The 21,182-nt window shown below is 31.6% G+C and overlaps 1 protein-coding gene across 5 annotated transcripts in view; it reads left to right on the top strand.

Moving 5' to 3' along the window:
* Positions 1 to 1,499, top strand: part of LOC128874247 (RYamide receptor-like) — a 260,772-nt gene extending 259,273 nt beyond the window's left edge. For all 5 annotated transcript variants that reach the window (XM_054118782.1, XM_054118783.1, XM_054118785.1 and 2 more), the window contains one exon: positions 403 to 1,499. In XM_054118782.1, the coding sequence (XP_053974757.1) occupies positions 403 to 1,069 (667 nt within the window). In that variant the 3' untranslated portion in view covers positions 1,070 to 1,499. The remainder of the gene's footprint in view (positions 1 to 402) is intronic.
* Positions 1,500 to 21,182: the final 19,683 nt, after the last annotated feature.

The raw sequence follows: 21,182 nt of genomic DNA on the forward strand, positions 1-21,182 counted from the left end.
CCCCCCCCAACGAAGGGTGGAGTGCCATCTCCGGTGGGGAGTGAATACCTCCCCACCTGACCGCGGGTACCACAGCCCGCGGTCTCACCTGTCCCTTTTAGTCGCCTCTTACGACAAGCAGGGATTACTGTGGGCGTATTCCGTTCCCCGACCCACAGGGAAAAACTTAACACAACCTGCGGTACGAACTTCTGGAATGACTTGATAATTCAGATCGGAAGTTTTCCCTATAACTAATTAATTCAGTAACCAGAAAGATTAATCCTCCTTTCCATATTTTTGATTTAAACGCAATCGAGGTGTCTACGAGGAGAGAAGATCGTATTCCGAGACATCAATCCTCCCGATCAACGCTTAAAACGAGCGTTTTATCGTCTATTTCATGCCTCGTCGTAATTCCAGGTACGCCATGCTGACGCCAAGCCGTGTGACGATGACGATCATCGGCCTGTGGATGATATCCGTAATGGCGGTGGTTCTGCAGTCAAACTTGGACGTAGGACCAGACTTCTGCCGTCGACGTTTCAGCGGAGTAGCCATGGAGCAAATAATCGGAGCCGTTCTTCTAGTAGGATTGCCAACTTTGGTGACCACCTTCTTGTACGTCGTGCTGGTGATTCAAGTCCGACACGCCACCAAGGGTTCGTACAAGCCGCCGGTCGCCTTCTTCTGGGACTACGAGCTGACCAAGGCGAACATCTACAGCTGCGTGATGTTCATGATCTTCTGGCTTCCATTCGGTTGCGCCGTATGCCTGAACTCGTTTTACCGGATAAGCGCCCATATCCTCTACAATTTGGCCTGGTTCGCCCTCTCGAAGTCTTGCTTCAACAATCTTCTGTACTGCGTGGCGGACCGACACTTCCGCAGCGCCTACGTGAAGCTTTTCCATTATTGCTGCTGCAAGACCACGGTGAGTTTCTCGAGGAGAACACGCGGGGACGGGGGACGTAATCCAAGCGACGTACGTCTGAAGGTTCACATTATCCATTCCTATACGAGCCCGGCTTCCTGTCGGTCCACGAGAGAGCTACGCAGACTAAACGGACGTGACGTTTACGAGCTCTAAACCGAACGCCGCACTTGTCGATCAGGATACATGTGAAAGCTTACATCCTTACGTCGACGCAAACGATCGCCGTCCAGTAGAAAACTTGTTCGTCTTTCGTTTTTCGTCCTCGACCGGCGTCCCCCTTCTGACACGTTCGCGCCTTTCATTCGTCAATCTTTATTCGACGTTGATGCGTTAATCCTCTATTGCGTAAATGTTATTTTGTTTTTTGAAAAGTACGTCTTTTAACTACTTACGCGTGAAGAAGTTACCCCTATTCGACTGAATATGATTGCTTGGCTTTTTAAATTTTCGCTATGTATTCTGAGAATATATATTTTTAATTCTTTGTTTTATTATGCTACAATTTATTATAATAAAATTTTATTCTAATGTTTGAAATACATATATTTAATACACTAGCAATACAGATAAATGTATGGATATATATATATACATTTTCAATATCAATGAAAGTAGTAATATATACAGTCAGTGTAAGAAATATTCGTACAGCAACCAATTTAAAATACATGGTTCCTGTACGAATACTTATTACGCTGACTATATATATCCATACTTTTATTTGTATTGTTAATGTATTAAATGTGTATTTAATACATATCCTTTGTATGCATAAAGAAACATATAACGAAAATAAAATTTAATATAATAAATGTAATATATGATGCAATGAATTATAATACAATGTAATGGATATACATTTATTAATTGTTTACATTTAATTTTATGTCAAGTATCAGTTATCTTCAACTGTATCTGCAATGATGATTCAGTGGAATGGTTTGGATTACAATATTGTTATATGCCATTTCTTTAATACATGCAAAATTGACTCTACTTCAATTTGTTCTCACATCATTGTTTGTCTTTTTATTTCATTTGTCAAAATTGATAAATAGTTACGAGTCTAAAATCAATTATTCGTAAATAATCCACAAAAGACCACACTTTCATGAAGTTCATTTTATATATAAAAAAAAAAGTAACCGTCTATATTTAGACCAAAACGATAATGTCGAATAATGTGTGCTTTACTCCGTAGAATTATTAAAATGAAGAAACATGCGCAAGTCTCGTCTTTCTTAAACGAAATCTGGAATAGTTGTTTCGGTTGATATCACCATCCAGCAAATTATGCAATAGAGGATTAATGTAGCAAATCTTGAGTACTTTGAGTGTGTAGTTATTTTATGTATACGTCGTTGCGATACGTTTAGAATTTTTTGTTGTTGTTCTTACGCAGTTTGACCAAATTTCGAATAGTCTTCAGTGACGCTTTCTCTTACACAAGAAATTTTTAAAGGAAGTATTTGAATGTTTTTGAATAATACATTTCTGCAACTTGTGACAACTAGTGATGCGGGTGAAACGTGTTTTGGTACTCCCGATACATTTAAATTTCAAATTGATACTCTTGTATGGAATGATGCCACAGAATGTCTCGAAACTATTTGAGAGTTATCGGGACACGCAACTTTTGTATCGATAGCTATCAATTACGGAAAATTTCGTGCCTGTTTACTTACATTGACGATTCATCAAGAATGAAAAAAGAAATGATATCGGTTCATTCATCTAATACAGTTGCTGAAAATCTAACATACTCATTTCTTATGGTTAGAATCTGACGTACTTTCTATAGTTGAACGTGTTAAATCTCTCAAGTTCGAGGGAGTTAAACTTGTAACAAATATAATAATAAATTTTAATTTCAGTTAAATAATGGTACGTAAAGAAAAGTAATTTGATATTTTCATAATTCGTTATTATAGTACAAAACCAAGTTAACTTCGGTTATTATCAATAGACTACGAATTTCATGCATTATGGCATGCGCTAATATGAAAAACATATAAAAAGTATATTATTCATGATGCATATAGAATATATTCTATTAATGTCATATTCGCTAGTATCATAAATTCATAAATCCACAGTTTAATTATGAAATATGATTATGAAATATGAGCTTTGATGGACACCAAGTATTCATATAAACAGGAGGATTAATTTTCAAAAATAATAACAGTCTGACTATATCGTTATTCCTTTAAGTCTTGAGAGATATTTAGTGTTTGAATTTGATTAATACTACAAAGAAATGAATTCAATCGATACCATAAGAAATGTTAACAAGTACATCTAATTTGATGAAAATCGATGCAATATTATCAAGTCGCTCTCATCGCTAGTAATAATATATCCTTGGTTTTATCAATAACATTCAAAAATGACAGCTTAGAGAAAGTGTAACGACGTTATTCATCTTCGTATAACAATAACAGTTCTTACCGAATGATTCTCGTATTCCTGCCGTAGTTCGATAACAGATATTTTATTTTTGTTACTTTATCATACAATATTTTACGTTATTTATAGTTTTAGATTGATATGTATATCGAGAAGGTGTTTCGCGTTTACGTAGAAACAAGCCTGTTCTTCCGTCTGCCAGGGGCTGCTTCGGCAGTAAAATAACGCGGCTACTACTATTTTGGCACTAATAAGTCTGTACATCGTTTATTCTTCTACTTTCAATAGAAATATTGTCCAATTGTTGAAAGGACGAAGTTGCACTTAATGGGCGCTCCGTCTGACGCGAGCATCGAAAGAAAATACTTAAGTGATCGTGATTGGCACTGAAGCAGGCAATCGCCGTCCATTTAAATTTTATCTTATCCTCATTCTGATACTAAGGAAATCTATCCAACTTCCGTATATGTATTCTTCCAAGGGTCGACTGTTTTACGGTATTACATATCCAATAAAAAAAATGTCCATCGTGGTTGCTCTTTGTCAGACCTGGGCTAAGTGAAACGAAAATAAGAAATGACTATTTGAAATAATTTATTTCGAACCGTTATTTTCAATACGGTTATTTGAAAATAAAAGCAATGTCAATTCATTTGAAGTAATGGCTATTTCAAGTAACGAATTATTTGGTTAATTCATTATTTCAAATGTAACGAAAGAAATAATCCTCAAAATAATACGCACCAACGAGGATTTATATTAAATAAAATATAATAATTTTGTCTTCAAAATGTTCCTCTTTAGGAGATTTCTATTAGGGTCTATCTAATATTGTTATTAAATGTATTATACTTTAGAGAAATTGTAGACAGATCAGTCTATCTATCTTGTAAAAATTTTAATTCATCTTCTTCTTTGGCGTGAATTAGAAATGTGGAATTGTTTGCTATTTCATCTGCGTCACTTATAAATTTAAATCGTCGTGTACTTGTGACTCCACCTGATATAACTTTTAGAGACAATTTCGCAATCATTTTAAACGGTTACTTCAAGTAAATCTAAAAGAAAGTAAAGTAAAATGTTACTTGACATAATATTTCAAATATAGTCATTTCAAAACTAATCACAGGTACGAAAATAAGTACTAAATAAAACAACATATTGTTTGAGGTATTACTTCGAATAATATTATTTTAAAAGTGCCCGGGTCTGCTTCGGTCGATGATTTCTTTAGAACAATATACAATTTCTCCAAATTTATTTCATGACAAAAAAGGGAATCTTTATACCAATATACAAAGTCCTTTAGTTTCGTAAGCGGAATCGCAAAGTAGAATTTCTATTTTTTTATGAAAACATTTTTCGTATTCCGTTAGCATAAATCTTCTTCTACCGAGGTATGCGTATGGGAAATCGCGAGACTTAACATACGTAGCGATAAGAAATAATTTTATGCTTTACACAAAAAAGGTGTTACGAACGATTCAGTACGTTAGCTTTCTCCTTTAACGCAACTTTTTTTTAAAGACCTCTGTGAATCCGATATAAAATAACCCCGGAAAAAAATTAAGTATAATAGACAACAAAAGCTGCAAGAAAACAAGATCTCTATCGCTGTTGTAGTATTTTCTGGTATACAGTTTCCAGGGATATGATTAACACGCTTCCAGAAAATATTTTTTTAGAAATTAGTCTACGTATTTCAAACATTGAAAGTTCTTTACAGGCACTAGTTTTCGATTTATATACAGTGAGGAACAAAACTGAACGAATCATAAACATTTGGTACTACTTATACATTTTACACTATTTATAATATGTTCTACCTCGACTGTAAGAATTAAAATTCGTAGAATCAGTCTTGCACGATAACTTCTTGTACTAAAATTCACAAGTTTCGTTATAACTTAATATTTTGTTCGTGACCCTTTGACTTTAATAACATTTTTTATGGGTTTTGGCACACTTTTAATTCCATACAGAAATTCTGCGAAATTTAATTCCATTATTCTATAACACGTTCTGCAATTTGAGGAATAAAGTTGGTCGGGATTTGTACGTTTTATGAAGTCCTCTTTTTAATAATCTCCATAAATTTTCTATAATACAAAACTGATTCCATGAATTTTTTTTCTTGTCTGTTTGATGTCGCATCGACTACAAGGTCATTAGCCACAGAATTATTTGCAATTATTTGCAATTATTTATATCTTAGAATATATATTGATGTCTTTGAGGAAGTCTATTGTATTTCTGATGTGGTCCTGCACTGTTAGGGCTGAGTCTGGTTTGATTCCGTAATTTTTCCTTTTCTGTTCTATTTCTTTACATTCGTATAATAAGTGGTTTACTGTTAGACGATGGCTTTGACAAAAATGACATTTGGTGGGTTCGGTTTTAGTGATGAGGTAGTCGTTGGTGATTTTCGTATGGCCAGTTCTCAGTCGTGACAATACAGATTTTTCTTTCCTGTTGAGGCTTATAGTTGGTATTTGCTGATAGAAGTTCTGGATGATGTTGTGAATTTTTGTTATGTTGGTTGTGGTCCAAATTTTATTTCATTCTTCTATTATTATTGTTTTTACATTAATTATTTGGTCAAGACATGGTATTGGTGTTGCAGGTTCGTTTGGTGGTAGTCCGGTTGTTTCTTTTGCGGCGGTGTCTGCTTTTTCGTTTCCAATTATTCCTTGATGAGAGGGAATCCAAATAATTGTGGTGTTTATTTTTCTATTTGTGAGTTCTGTGTACATTTCTTGGATTTCTTGGATAATTTCGTGCTTGTCCTTTCTATTGATTGACGGTAGAGCCTTGATCACACCATGAATGTTTAGTATTACAGTCAGAGAAGAACAAATTTTAAATATTATAAAATAGTATAAGTGCCCTGAGTTACTACAAAGAAACAATTACCAACGTTGTTTCTCTTTTTATTATGTATTATCTTAATAATCAAAAATATTTTTCATACAAAATTTAGTGGATGGGTCAAGTTTGATTCTCACGGTATATGCTGCTCTATCTCCTCCGGGGGAAGGTTGTCTTTGAACACGTTACATTATCGGATTACGATACAGGCTGCACAACGGTATCAAGAATAAAGATCTCCACTATGCGGTTTCCAGATAATATCTTTTACGCCTGAATGGTATCCCCGTGGAAGTGGTTGCTCCTGTAATATTCTCATACTGGAGCAGCAATTTACTCTGATACGCTTCAGACCTAAGTTGTGCATGATTTAAGTTTCATCGGAGAGAATTCCGCAGACAGTGAACCACAAATTACGGTTAATCGACCGCGATGAATTTCGACGGATAAAATAAAAGTGCAACATAAAATGCACCCCTTCGGAACGTTCCGAGGGAAATCAATTTTTACGATGGAGGAGGAGGTAAAGGAGGAGAAAGATTCTCATCTATATCTTTATCAGATACATGCAATTGTTTGCAAAATTTAAGAATATTTTTAAAAAATTTAGATATATATTTTAATCTTTGTAAAACGAAACGTGATTCTACAGTATTTCTACAGTAAAAGTATTGAACTCGGATCTGGTCAAATTTTAATTGAAACGAAAATACGAAATAACGTTTTGAAATGATTTATATAATTTCTGTTTTAATAATTTATAATTTTTATGATAGCTGTTTCGAATGGTGAATTATTTGGTCGTTTTTTTTTTTATTTAAAATTTAAAGAAAGAAATAATTCTCACGATAACATTCGATAAAGAGAATTTATTTTAAGAAATCTTTACGGTAATTTGCTTTGTCGAATTTGATTATTTTCACAAAATGTGTTATACTTCGGAAAAATATCTTTTATAATCGAATAATTAAGTAACATAGACAGGTCAGTTCTTTAATCTTGCAAAAATGTCATTTTCTTCTTAAATATGAATTAATTAACAAACAATTATTTCAAGTAATTATAAAGTAAAATTATTTTGTTATTTAAAGAGTGCTCAGATTTAATTGAATGTAATATACAAACTTCTTTATCAGAATAATTTAAAACTGTCCAAGATACCAGTAACAAAAGTGTTATTAAATGTTCGAAAATGTACACATTAACATATACTGCAAAATTAGGCTTCGTTTTGGATTAAAATATGTATTTAAATCTTGACAAAAAACTGTTTGATTTTGGCTGTAACAACTGTGTGTATTTTCTTAAGATTTAATGCGATGGATTCAGTATACCGAAAATCGATACAAATGAAAATCAAATTCTAACGAATCGCAAAAGTAATAAGTTACGAGCAAAGGTACCAGTTAATTTTATATACAGCTGTACAAGTAAATTTTTAAAGAGCAGAGACTATCTTATTAGTACACGTTTAATGTGCGAGAAAGTCTTAAAAATAATATAACAAAATTAACACTTACGATTCAAAAGACTCTGTCAGCCGAGATAATTCCTAATTTGCATAAGTCCTTCGAGTAAGTACACTTAAGGACAGTTTTCATACAGTTTCGTCTACCGAGAAAATGCTTTCAGTTCTATGAAAAGGTACCATTAACGTTTTAATTACGAAATGCAGATCTTTTGCTTTCGTAGTATAAAGAAGGTATAAAATTTGATCTTTCAAACGAGGATACATTATATGTATATGTATGTACTCTCCCTAATATCAATTTTACAGTTATCCTCTTCAGCCTAATTTAACACCAGAGCAGAATTTAATTAAGAACTCTTTCAACTGATTATTCAAGTTACGCAATCAACCCGTATTTAACGTTCGTAGTTATCGAAAAAAGTTTTTCTCACACTCCGAAGCTGAAGATCTGCAAGTTTCGAACTTCGAAGTCGACGAGTTAATTTAGTTTGGAAGTTCTTTTATTAAAGTACCCTTTGTGTTCCCCAGACACGTCTATCTAGTGTATATATATGTATATATGTATACATATACATTTATTCTCGTGTATGTACATACGAATTGTTTTAAATTCACAAGGTAAATGACACCATTACAGAGCGTATAAGAATTTAATTTGATGAAAGTAAGTATTATTAATACTAACTATCATATGAGAATATTTTTGTGAAATATAGATTGCTAAAATTGTTGAAATGTTTAGTTTCCTAATTGAATTAGTTTTATAGTTTTATCTGGCTTCTTCTACGAAAATCATTATAAAAATTACATCTGATAAGATGTCTCCTTCAGCGACTAATTAAGAAAAATTAATTTTTTTTTCTATTTTATTATCATGCATATCGTTCTTGTTAATTTGTGTAAGACATTTTATGTATTAATATATTTGTATTATAAAATTCATTACCTCGGAAATATCTATTTCATATATAATTTACTAACCAATTAACGATTTCGAATTTATGTATCAATTATAATCGACGGTGCGTGTAATATACAGAAGATTTGCATATGAAATAATAAATAAATATTTTCACTTGTAATATCCTAATTTTTTGATCACTATATCACTTTATATGTCAAAATGAAATTAACAACTGGTCCCTAATGAGGTCGCGATCAGTAATGGGTCATCTACCTTATTCCTACCAGACCAAAAGAAAACATCTGTAATATTTATGATACTAATTTATTTTTTCGTACGATTATATCCTAAGTTATTTGCGTCCGACGGAATTTTTACACTTTACCAATTACAAACAGATTAACGTACAATATTGAAACATATGTTGGATCTACATAAATTTACTGCACAGACAGAAAGTAAAACGGCTACATTCGACTTTTACCATAATAGCATTCTTCCACTGAAAAAAAAACCATCAACCTGAGATCCTTTTAAACAAACAGACCTGGGTCAATTTTAATTGAAATGAAAATGAAAAATAATTATTTGAAATGATTTATTTCGAACTGTTACAGTAAATAGAGTTATTCAAAAATAAAGTGAATACCAATTCATTTGAAATAATAGCTATTGCAAAGAATTAATTATTTAGTTACTTTTTTATCTAATATTGTTCCATGATATGCTATATTTCAAAAAAACGTCTATTATAATGCTGTATAATTAATTATATACCCTATACATGTAATTATAATTACTATTTCATCTTCATCACTTTCAAATTCGAAATCGTTATGTACTTATGATTTTATCTGATACAATTTTGTTCTACAAAAATTCATTTCATTAATTCAATTCATTTAATTGAATTTCATATATATATGTATAAATTTCTTTGTTAGGCTAATTTAAAAATGGCCAAGATACAGCAACAATAATTAAGTGTTTGAAATAACATTTTAAATAATTATATTTGATATAATATTTCAAATAATATCATTTCAAACGTGCCCAGGTTTGAAACCGAACACTCTTTCTAGACAACATTAATAATGTTTGATACCGACCAAAAGTACCCTTACAACTCACTCTTTCGAGTGGATATTTTCTACGCGACGAGAATTTAACGACCGAGAAGTCGGCCTCAACGAAATTGTATTCTTTACTGGTTGTACGTTTGTACAGCACCCCTCGTTCTGTCTCGCCAAAGACACCGAGCAGAATAACTCTGCAGATTATAGACAAGAATAATATATAACACTCGATGTTATCGATCTTCGTTCACTTCAATTGTAAACGTGAAAAAAAAATTCCGCGATGAAGACTGTCCGATAGAAAATTTTTGAAGCGAACGAGGTAGATGGAGAAATTGTACTTGGTAGACTATTAGAGATGTGTATGAATTTTATTACAACAGATGCGCTGATATGTGTATAAGTGTATACTACGAAAGATCGAGAGTGGTAAATATTGAAACATAAAGATCAAAATTCCTATTCAAGGAAGGTGAAACGACTGAAATTCAATATCATATTTAATAAATTAGTATCTCGTTTTCGAACAGGAAACACAAGTCATATGCTTCGACTCCGATGTCACACTTAAATAACAAAAGTTTAGAGTGTTACTCGTTTGTATGAAATAGATAGTTTATCTTTCAATTGTGACCATTATTATTATTCGTATGGAGTCTCGTAAGTTGCCATTCATATTTAACTACGTATATACAGGGTGTCCTGACATCGGTGGTACAACCGAGATGGGGGTGATTCTGCATAAAAAAAAAACAAATCGAAAATAAAGAATAAAATTTTTTCATTTGAGGTTTCGTTCTAGGGAAAATCGGTTTTGAATCTTCAGCGAGTACGCGTACACGTAACTATGGTTTAGATGGATGGATCCTGATATAAGTCATATGTCACTTATAAGTAGTACTAATATCATTAGTATCACGATGATGCGCTGTATTACTCATTTCTATCTACAGATTTAGAGTATATTCAAAATCGATTTTCTCGAGAACGAAACCTCAAATGAAAACATTTTATTCCTTATTTTCGATTTGCTTTTTCATGTAGAATCACCGCCTTCTCGGTTGTACCACCGATGCTGGGACACCCTGTATAATACATTCTATTTTCAGCGAAGTATTCTCATTTCATCGATAACGAACGAAATTAAAAGAATTCTTGGACATCCAAAATACAGTAGAATATCGTTTAATTAAATGGATTGGGAGGAACATTGTTCGAGCAAGATAAACTTTTTCATTGAATTTTCTGGGACAATTCTTGCACTACTATTACTAAATAAAGTTCTTCCTGCATGTAATCTAGCCAAAAAATGACTTGAAAATAGTAAATAATTGAAATATAAGAGTACGTTTTATCTATTGGGATTCTATTTATTCTTAAGATAATGTCTAGTTTTGATTTCCTTTAAATTACTTTGTACGATTTCTTTTGCATTACTATTTGCATTACTACTCACTTTTCTCGTAAAACGGTGAGTTTAATCAAAGAAATTAGTCCAATTTTATTTGCATAAGTTTTACATATTCTTGCCAGTATAACAACATATCATAAAAGTTACTTTTAATGTTACAGTTACAAAAATTATTTTTGGATTCACTAATTATCAGAACGAAATGAAAATCACGTGAATATACTTTAAAAATGCTTCCCTTCTAAGGTTTTAGTTTACAACGTACGACATTCTTTAAAAAATAAATTTTGAAATAAATCTTCGAGCGAACAGTGACACAAATATTCGATTCGTACGATTAATTCGTTATTAAAATTAAAACATAATAAAAGATCTAGATCAGAACTTGACAAATTGTTTTAAAAAGGGATAAACAATACAAATTTTAACCTTCGTGGGCCAAGAAAGAGTTTTAGAAGTTATTAGAAGTACCTATAGAATTCTTTTGGTGAAACATAATTACTCTTCATTGGAGTTGCAATTCTCGTTCCGTATCACTCATATCGATTAGATATTCATACTGAATAAGACTGATTTGTGACAAATAACTGCTTCGCATCAATACTAGGTATTCTATGAATATTGAAACAATAATTTCAATGGATTAGATAATGTTTGCCTAATGTGAAAACGTTCAAACATTCCCAGTCTACATAATTAAAATTAAGACGAATGAATTCGTGTTTGAACTTATTTTCACTGAAAAAAATATGGTAAAGCCATTGGTGATACACTACTGAAGATATAATATAACAATAATTTTTATTTTAAAACTCTTTCAGTGTATTCAATTTGTGCAGTAGTTTCTGTATATTAAACTTATTATTGAAAATCGATTTACCATTGAAGGATTGAATTATACTTTGTTACCGAGCGAGTAGACTGATTTGTGAAGAAATTTCATGTAGTTTACCTTTGAAAATGTCTTTCTATACAGGTAGGTAGTGCCAAATATTGTAACTAATTCGCGTAGAACCATCCACGATAATTTGTAAACGAATGAATATAACTGTGGCATATTAACACTTTATCTAGTGGAAATCTATTCGTAGATATTTTAATTCCGTAGTCTACATACCAGAATTTAGAAACTGTACTATTAGTTGTCTGCTTACAATAACCAATTTGGAGAAAGAGACAAAACTTTTGGTGTACATATAGTCGCGGACAATAGATTGACTCAAAAGAGAATAGAGAAAAAGAGATAAAATAAAAGAGAAAATAATCTACATATTTATGAATACAGTCGTCCTAATATTCTATCGTAACATTAAAAAATGAAAATATCTCTTCATAGAGCTTTTCAAATTGGACAAAAAACAATAATCGATTTTCGACAAAATCATTCATTTAAAGTCTTTTAAAAGTCTTTTCGGGTCAGTAGTTGAAATGTTAATAACCATCTATGAATATTGAAGTAGCAGTTCTATAATTCTGACGTGAAGTTCATTTAAAAATCATTCTTACTTCGCAAGTGATAGTTTGCCAATGTCTGATCTAGATAACCGACATTCTACTGTATTATCGGATTCATCGATTCATGATAAAATGAGGAACTCGGAGTAACGACGAAAGAGAACATTAATGGTTCTCTCGTCTCGGCGCAATTACGTATCCTCCCATAAAAGTATTACCTTTACTTTGCCCGCTCGAGGCGAATCGCAAGATTTATAAAGAAAGAGAAACGCATTCGTTGTACATATAGCTCGTATATAGGTCGTCTTGTAATTCTATTTATTAACTGATATATTACCGCAGTGACGTATCTTCTGACTGTATGTATAATATATTGTATGTTACATGCCTTCTGTCAATCTGTGATCACACTTTTAGGTATGATTGTTCAGTAGCGAGGCATTAGCGCGTGTTACAGTTATAAATTTTGCACAATCCTAACGACAGACAAATTTCCCTTCATTATAGTCAGTGTGGCTGTTCGTTACGTAATGATTACAAGATCCATTTTAAGTGATTAGACAAAAAGTCTGAGGAAATTACATAAAAAGGTTCTAACTTATTTTGGAAAAACTTAACATTGACGAAAAAGAAAACTGAATAAATTAATCGTGATTACTTAAAATTGTTTGGGAAGGGTAGCTTTTCCTTCGTTATTTATTCGTGAATGTAAATATTCGAAGAAATCTTGTAGAGATCTGTTATGTAATTTATTCAATATCATTTGATGCGGTGATAATGAGGTCATAATTTAAACAATGTAAAACATAGAAGATGAGTTAATGGAAACAAACGAAATTTTTTCAGAAGAGAGAGAATAAAAAATTGAAGTAGGAAATGAATATAAAACTGAAAAATAGAAAAGATAATGCATCCAGAGTATCGTAAACTTGCTAACAATCCGAAAGTTTAAAAAGTAACACATTTCTGATGAGCAAAAGTTAAATACATATATACATGTTTGACACATATTAAATAATAATCAAATAAATCATTGCAATAATACAAAAGCTAAGCATTCACAAAGATCCAATAAAAATTTTAATAAAAAAGGCAATGCTACCTTCCCCAATTATAATTACAAATGGTTCATCAACAAAAAAAGCTACAGAATTTAAACAACTTTAAACATTCCTAGCTCGAGTATTGCTAATACGACCTATTTTTGAGGGACTAAAAGATCGATTACCCTACGAATAATAAATTAACTAGGAAACTGAGACAGACAAGAGTCAGCGACTAAAAGCTCGCAAGAAATTAAATTACCTCTGTTGCTCGACGGTTAAATACCTTTTATCTTGGACGGGAATTTATTAACGTCACGATTAGACGAAAAACGAACGCCAATGTTTGTTCGGTGGCTGGAACCGCCCTTTCTTTTCTATTATTTAACCGCCGCACTGTGGCAGTGAAATGTCTGGCGAGTCCGTGCAATTAAACCGACGCTTCTCGACAGCGTCGCGATGGAGAACGGAGACGCGGGATGCAATTTAATAATAATATGTTTTCGTGGGGGTTTCGTGCAAAATTTAAAACTGGCGTTCGTACGACCAGCGCTACGGGAGAGTTTGCGAAAAGTTCGGCAAACGGATCGTTCGAATACGAGTACAAACCTTGGCTACGGATATTTCATCGGATGCATTCGCCATCTAAATTAGATGTCGAAGATTTAAAGGAACGGGGGAATAAGGAACGTCGATGATGATAATGCATGAGACATGGGACCAGGAAAAAGTTTGTTGTAACTACTTTTCCCGGCTACTTTTTTATTATACACTTTTTTCATTCAACGACCGTTCCAATGATTCGTGAGTTTTGATGCTAGTCCGTCTATTGTCCGGTTATACGATTTTCCGTAAGCAAAGTCGATGAAGGATAGCGAACATTAAAGAGGAGACACGGGAGAACTTCCTCGGAAATGTCCTGTGCTTGTTCGTTAGAAAATTTTACTTTCTGGTTAATCCGTGCAAGCAGCGAACGTAAATTAAAACTATTAATGCTTTCTGCTTGGGTAGTAAAGGAAACTACTTGATTATAAGTTACAACTTTTAATTTACGGAAAAGTTTGTTTTAGAAGCCTCTGGGGCTGAAATGCAATGTAGTAATTGTTTTAAATTATCTTTTATAGAGGAGGGATTAATGTTAACGAACTCTCTGGAAGCGGAGAATTTTTTTATATAATATTAATTGTATTATACTAAACTTCTTATGAAGAGACATATAAAGGAAAAAAAATGTATGTTTTGTATAATATTCGGTATAGAAACTAATTCTGTGCCTTTCTAAAGTGAATTTACTATTTACTTATAATATATTTACCATTTATTTATTTCTTCTCTCAGTTACGCATTCAAAAGACCATATTTAATTGTAAAAACAAAATCTCGAAGACAATCCAAGCCAATAAGTGTGTTTCATTAGTATGAAAGTTGGTAACAAGATGATGAAATATAAAATGCGACATATGTATTTCTATTGAAACTGCCGCCGTAAATGATCAAATGAAAATGCTTGTAATTAATTTACACCTAATTTTACACCTAATTATTTTCAAGCACACTTATAATCTTTCAAAAGAACGACAATAGACGAAACTTTATGATTACTAGACTTTGTATATAATAGATATATTATTATTATCATCAGATTGAAACTTGCATTGTGTGTTTTAGATGAATTTTTAATGGAAACTAGATCGAGGACTTAGAAGGTTGATACTTTAACGTCACCAGAGAACAAGTAAACATTATTAATAAACTACAGTTACAAAGGATTAAATGTAATGGCACAGAATTAATTTCCATACCTATTACATAACATAATAAATTATTTATAAAGAGTATAAAGAAATGAGATTGTAAATATTCTATAAAACGAAAATTGAGTCATTTGGTTATATGTATATATAATTCTCTTTCCTTTTCTCAAAGAGTACAAGTAATTAATTTATTATAAATTGCAATATGTTTCTTTATAAATAACTTGCTTTCTAAAAGAGGATCTAATTCTAAGGAGTGAAAATGTTTATGTTTAATGCTTGGATAAAGTACCCAACACACTAAATTTTCTTCAAAAACGTGTCGAGTGCGATACAATGAGCAGAATTACGAAATATCATCGTTTCAAAAAGAGCACTTTATCTAATAAAAACTATAATAAAATAAACTTTTAATCTACCAACAGAGAAAATGGCAATAGTGTAACCGGACAAGTAACTGTTTCTTTCAATTACAAGACTTGTAGCGGTCGTAAAACTTATGTTCTATCGAGAGAAAAAAATTCTAGCTGTATAACTCTTTAAAAAAACTCATAAATGTGCATATATAATATAGGATATCTCGCTTAAAGCGAGGAATTACATATATTTCACTTAAGCAACAAAATACAATTCCAAGTGAACTATTATCTACGCATCCGCAAAGGATACGTTGTGAGATTTGCTAAACCAACCCAAAGATTTCATTCTAGTCGTAAATATTAACGCCAGTTTTACGGAGTTATTTTGACCCATTCGGAATTTCACGAGGAGAGCTACAAAAACCGTTTACATTTTTCGCCGACCACTCGTGCTGACTTTTACCCATATAAAGAAACGAGCATACATCCAAATTACTTCATAGATAATGTAAACATGATCAAAAGGTGCTTACAAAAATAAGCATAAAAAATAAATAAAAATAATGCAGTAAAGATAGTTCGAACCTCCGTAAACTCAGTGTTAAATATCGGTACAGATTTTAAATACATTTGTACACCAGACTCGTTTCTCGACATTTCGTTTAGAATTATTATCAATTATATCGTATGTTATTATCTCTGCCGTCGTTAAAATCAGTTCATAAACACTCACTACTGAAAACACATCTACGTTTGCCAAATTATAATTCAGCATTCTAATAATCGTACATTTATCTTCGTCATAATGGAATAAGTAAGTTAAGAAACTCTATTATCCACGTATATATATATAACGCGTATACTTGCACTCTTTCTACGCCTATGAAGTATACACATATATGCGAGAATGCGAACATTTAACAATGCATAAATGCACACGACTCTCAGTGATCGTTTTAACATTGAGTAGCGACGCGTCAAATGTAATTATGCAAGCAAACAAAAAATCGACAGGCACTGCATGCGTATTCATATCGCTTGTCGTGAAAATTATAATATGCATAACCCCTGAATTCAACGTTCGAATAAATCTTTACATTGTTGTCTTAAACGCACTTACGATTTATGCAGTGTCCGTCCAATGGTGTATACGTTCGAAGAAGCATGTTCTTATTTTGTAATAACGTATTTCAACGAGGATGCATCCGCGCAACTTGTACAAACGTAATACGATGCACACATGTATCGGCAACAAGTAAAAAGAATTTCATTACGGAGCGCAATACCCAGGTTACGCGTGAATACCGTTTTAAATTGTTCGTCGGTAGTCTGTTGTTTCGAAAATAAAATTTTATTTTACTAGTGATAGATACAAGATGTTCACAAAAATACTAGTTGGCGTTTTTTTTTTTTCTTTTTTTTTAAGTAAGTAAGTATTAGACAAAAATGAAAGAGGAAAAAGTATGTAGTCTTCTAATGTCAGTATGATGGCGCATATCAATTTTTTGTATTTGCAATGTTTTTGGGAAAACGAAGGTGACTCAATTTTTTAAATGGAGTACTGTATATTTTTTTTGTGTAATATGAAACTGCGTGCAAAGTCAGAAATGAACAAAATAATTCGACTATTTCTTTTCAATGTGTTTAGAAGTATACTTTATTGGTAAGACTATTATTGATGTTCAATGTCACCTACTTGTGCATGAATGCACATTTCAGGTCTATAAAGTACATTTTTATATAAAATATACGTACATAACATATATGTATATACAAGGTGTCCCAAAAATTTTAGAGATCCTTGAAAGGGGTGGTTCAGGGGGTGATTTGAAACAACATTTTCGCTAAGGATAAAATTGCTTCAAATCACCCTCCGAACCATCCCTTTCAATTAACTCCAACATTTTTGGGACACCCTGTACATACACTATACCACCACTCATATTTTGGAATGTTACGAACTTTTTAATCAATATGAAATAGAAACAATCGCATGAGATGAAGAGCAATTATATTAACATAAAACTCCATGTTTATCATACTCTTACAGCTTATATAATTGATCCTTTTTCATTCTTACTGAAAATTCCGAAACGTTTAAAAATATGGATGGTGCTATAGGTATCCTTCACAGTGTATGTATAACAACCGTGCAAGATTTAATTTAAGAAATTAAAGGTCACCTTCGTTTCCCCAAAAATTATGCAAATATAAAAAATTGCTATACGCCATTGCGTTGGTCGTAGAAAACTAGGAAACTTGTTCCATCATCGTTTATTTCTAACACTTACTTATTTACGAGAAAAACGCCGGTTAGTATTTTCGTAAACACCCTACATGTTGCGTGGGAAAATGAACGCTTCTTTATTTCTTCTCTTTGCTGCTGAATAATGTCGTACCGATGAATATATCTTAATGCATTCATACTAAAAAATAACCATATACTAAAATAACCGACAATTCCAAACAATTGTCGATGAATATATACAATTACATTCAAACTAATCGTGTAAATTTTAAGAATAAAATTATTTCTCTGGAATCCAATATAAGGAGTAGTACAAATAATTGCGAATGGATTTTGTACGATCCAGAAGCTATCCAATTGCTTGATTCATCTTCGAATAGAAGTGGTACGAAAGATATACCACTATGATTGTATGGTGCTACTTGTTATATACCGCCGAATATGAAAATGATTAACTACATACGTTCGGAATCGACTATTATTTCTTGCGTAGTTAGTAGTAAACGATAGTAGATATAGCGCCGTTCACGAAATAAGAAACAATATATAGATGTTGTAGAATAATAGAGTATAACATTCCCAATATTTTCTGATTACCATTCTTTGTGATTACTAGATTGCGGATGTTTATGCGTTTATAGAAAGTGGATATATAAGAGAAATATGTATATGAGAATGTATACAAATATGAAATATCATGAATAACATACATGTTTTAATTTTAATAAATGAAGTGATTTAACCAGTGAAATAATCTAAACAGATTAATCAATATAATAAACAAAGAAAGTGATTTAATTTAAATAATTATCGTTTAGAAGATAAGACATATTTTCATTCGAGTTTCAATTCTTTTTATGTATCTGTGAAAGTATTAATTTGCATAAACATCTGCAGACTAGATAATGTATTCTAGCAAAATTATGTTTTACTTTTTTAACGTTTACTGTTTTTATTATCAACAAAAACGATTCTTGTAAAATTTTAGATGCCAAGTAGATCAGTGCATGAAAATTAAATTAAGATTCTCAGTTTCATATATATCGTTTCACGTTCATTTAGATATAGATGTATTGATTTTCATATGTACTGGATTTAAAGCACTGATTCATTGTATCACCTATTTTTCGATTACATAAATCTACAGAGCTAATATTATAACAGATGAACACGAGCATGTATATCTATTGAAAGTATTGTGATCTAATTAATCATAAAAATTGTACCGAGTATATATCAAATGTTTTGTCCAAATTCTTTATTCTGTAAATGTTATAAAATACCTCTAATCGACTGATGAGAAATAGTCAAAACATCGATATGCGCCTAAAGTTAGAGAAATCATTTAAAAGCGTTGAGAAAGAAACATTTAATTAAGACGGTATAACGTATAGACGATGGAAATCGTAACGTTCATGGTATTGCTGGAATAGTAATTCTTTGTAAAAACAAAATGTCATAAATTGAGTTAATTCACAGTTCTTAATTTTTTAAATTATTTTCAAATTATTTCGATTCTTAAATTGTAAATTATTTTTTTTAATACAAACTGAAAATTAAGTGAAATAATCGACTTGAAATATCTTATGTGAAAGTTACTGTTACTCGTATATACAAATGCCAATTTAAAAATTTGTTTTCTTCACCACTGCACGTAATAAAAAAGCAAATTGCGCTACAAACTAGCTAATTAAAAATAACAAATCATAGAACTATTATTATACTTTAGATTTTTTCGAGCTGGAATTTTCAAAAGTTGTCTACAAACAAATTTAATTTCTCACTTTTAACTGTTGATTTTACAAAGAATCGCCTCGATTGTACCACGAATCTCATCCTAAATACGTTTATAATGAATAGCATTTTAAAAATGCATTGATTTGCCATCACTATTTTTCTTTTGTACCAACGATTACGTTGAATGTTTCGAATTATTTGCATAATAATGCGTATATAAATTAATACTACCTGTAACTTTGTATAAATATAATGTAGGCACTTGACTTCTCGAAACAGAATTTCTAAAACTGATCATCGCATAATCAATTCAGACAGTCGAATAGCGAAGAAAACAAAGACTGGAATTCAAACATAGTGGAACTCTTTCATAATTTCGGTGCTCCAGATAATTGGCAATTAAAACCAGCCCCGTGGACCATTATTGAAAAGCATCAATAATCTGATTACAAGGTTATAAAACGATCTCCGTTAATTTCAATTGTTCTTACTTGAAACTTGTTTAATGACTGTCTGGGTATATTTGTGACTGTTTAAACGAGATTGTCGAGAGCTACTACACTTGAAACTCTGAGGACCATAAACTCACAATATAGTTTCTCGTTTCCTTCGAGGAAATCTTGATCGAGGTGTTTCAAACATTGAAACTACGACAGTACACTTCGTTCACGGTACTCGTGTATCATATTAACATTACTTCGTTGTAAAATAATAAAAAGAAAAAAAAAATGAAATCGATGTTGTGTCCGAATAAATGTCCATTACATCGTCTGCACGACGAAACATAAGAAATTATTTAATCATCAGTTAAGAGACTTTCGATTAGGTTGATCAAAACAGTAGCGTCAATGTAGCGTGTTAACTTATTATAGATGAGTAGATAAATGTCACGAGCCTCGTAACATATGATATAATCTAAAACAATGTGACAATTTTTTAGTTAGAATTTCATATATATCGTAAATATGATTATTTTGTACTAAACGTATGTCGCGTTGATGTATTTTTCGCAAGCGTCGTTGCCAACAATACCATCTTAGACGTTATTTAGCAAAAAAAAAAAAAAGAAAGGAAACGGCGTTTCATTTTGTGGATGTATTTTATCGTGGATTATGTAAACGTAGATTTTATAATGTTGTAATAAAAAGATTTCTTTTTATATAGCTGGATTTACTCTTACAATATATAATTACAGGTAATATAATTCCTTGCAGTTTATTAATTTTTTTAATGTCTAGAAACTTTTTAGACAGTATCGATAGACACATAGTAGTAGAAATAGTGTTATGGACTGTGTAGCTGACAAATATGAATTATCTAAATTGATTGTATAAATGCATTTAAATTTTCATTAGCTTTTTATGAAACTTCTTCCAGATAAAATCTTTATTGTTTTTTATGAAACAATATATTTTGTCTTCGTATCAGTTAGGAGTCACCATTTTTGTTACATTTTACCCACAAGGTGAGTAGTCTAACTGTTATTAACACTAATAAATTCAAAATCCATTTTAACACATGTTCAAATAAT

Source organism: Hylaeus volcanicus, chromosome 3, assembly GCF_026283585.1.
Source record: "Hylaeus volcanicus isolate JK05 chromosome 3, UHH_iyHylVolc1.0_haploid, whole genome shotgun sequence".
NCBI lineage: Eukaryota > Metazoa > Arthropoda > Insecta > Hymenoptera > Colletidae > Hylaeus > Hylaeus volcanicus.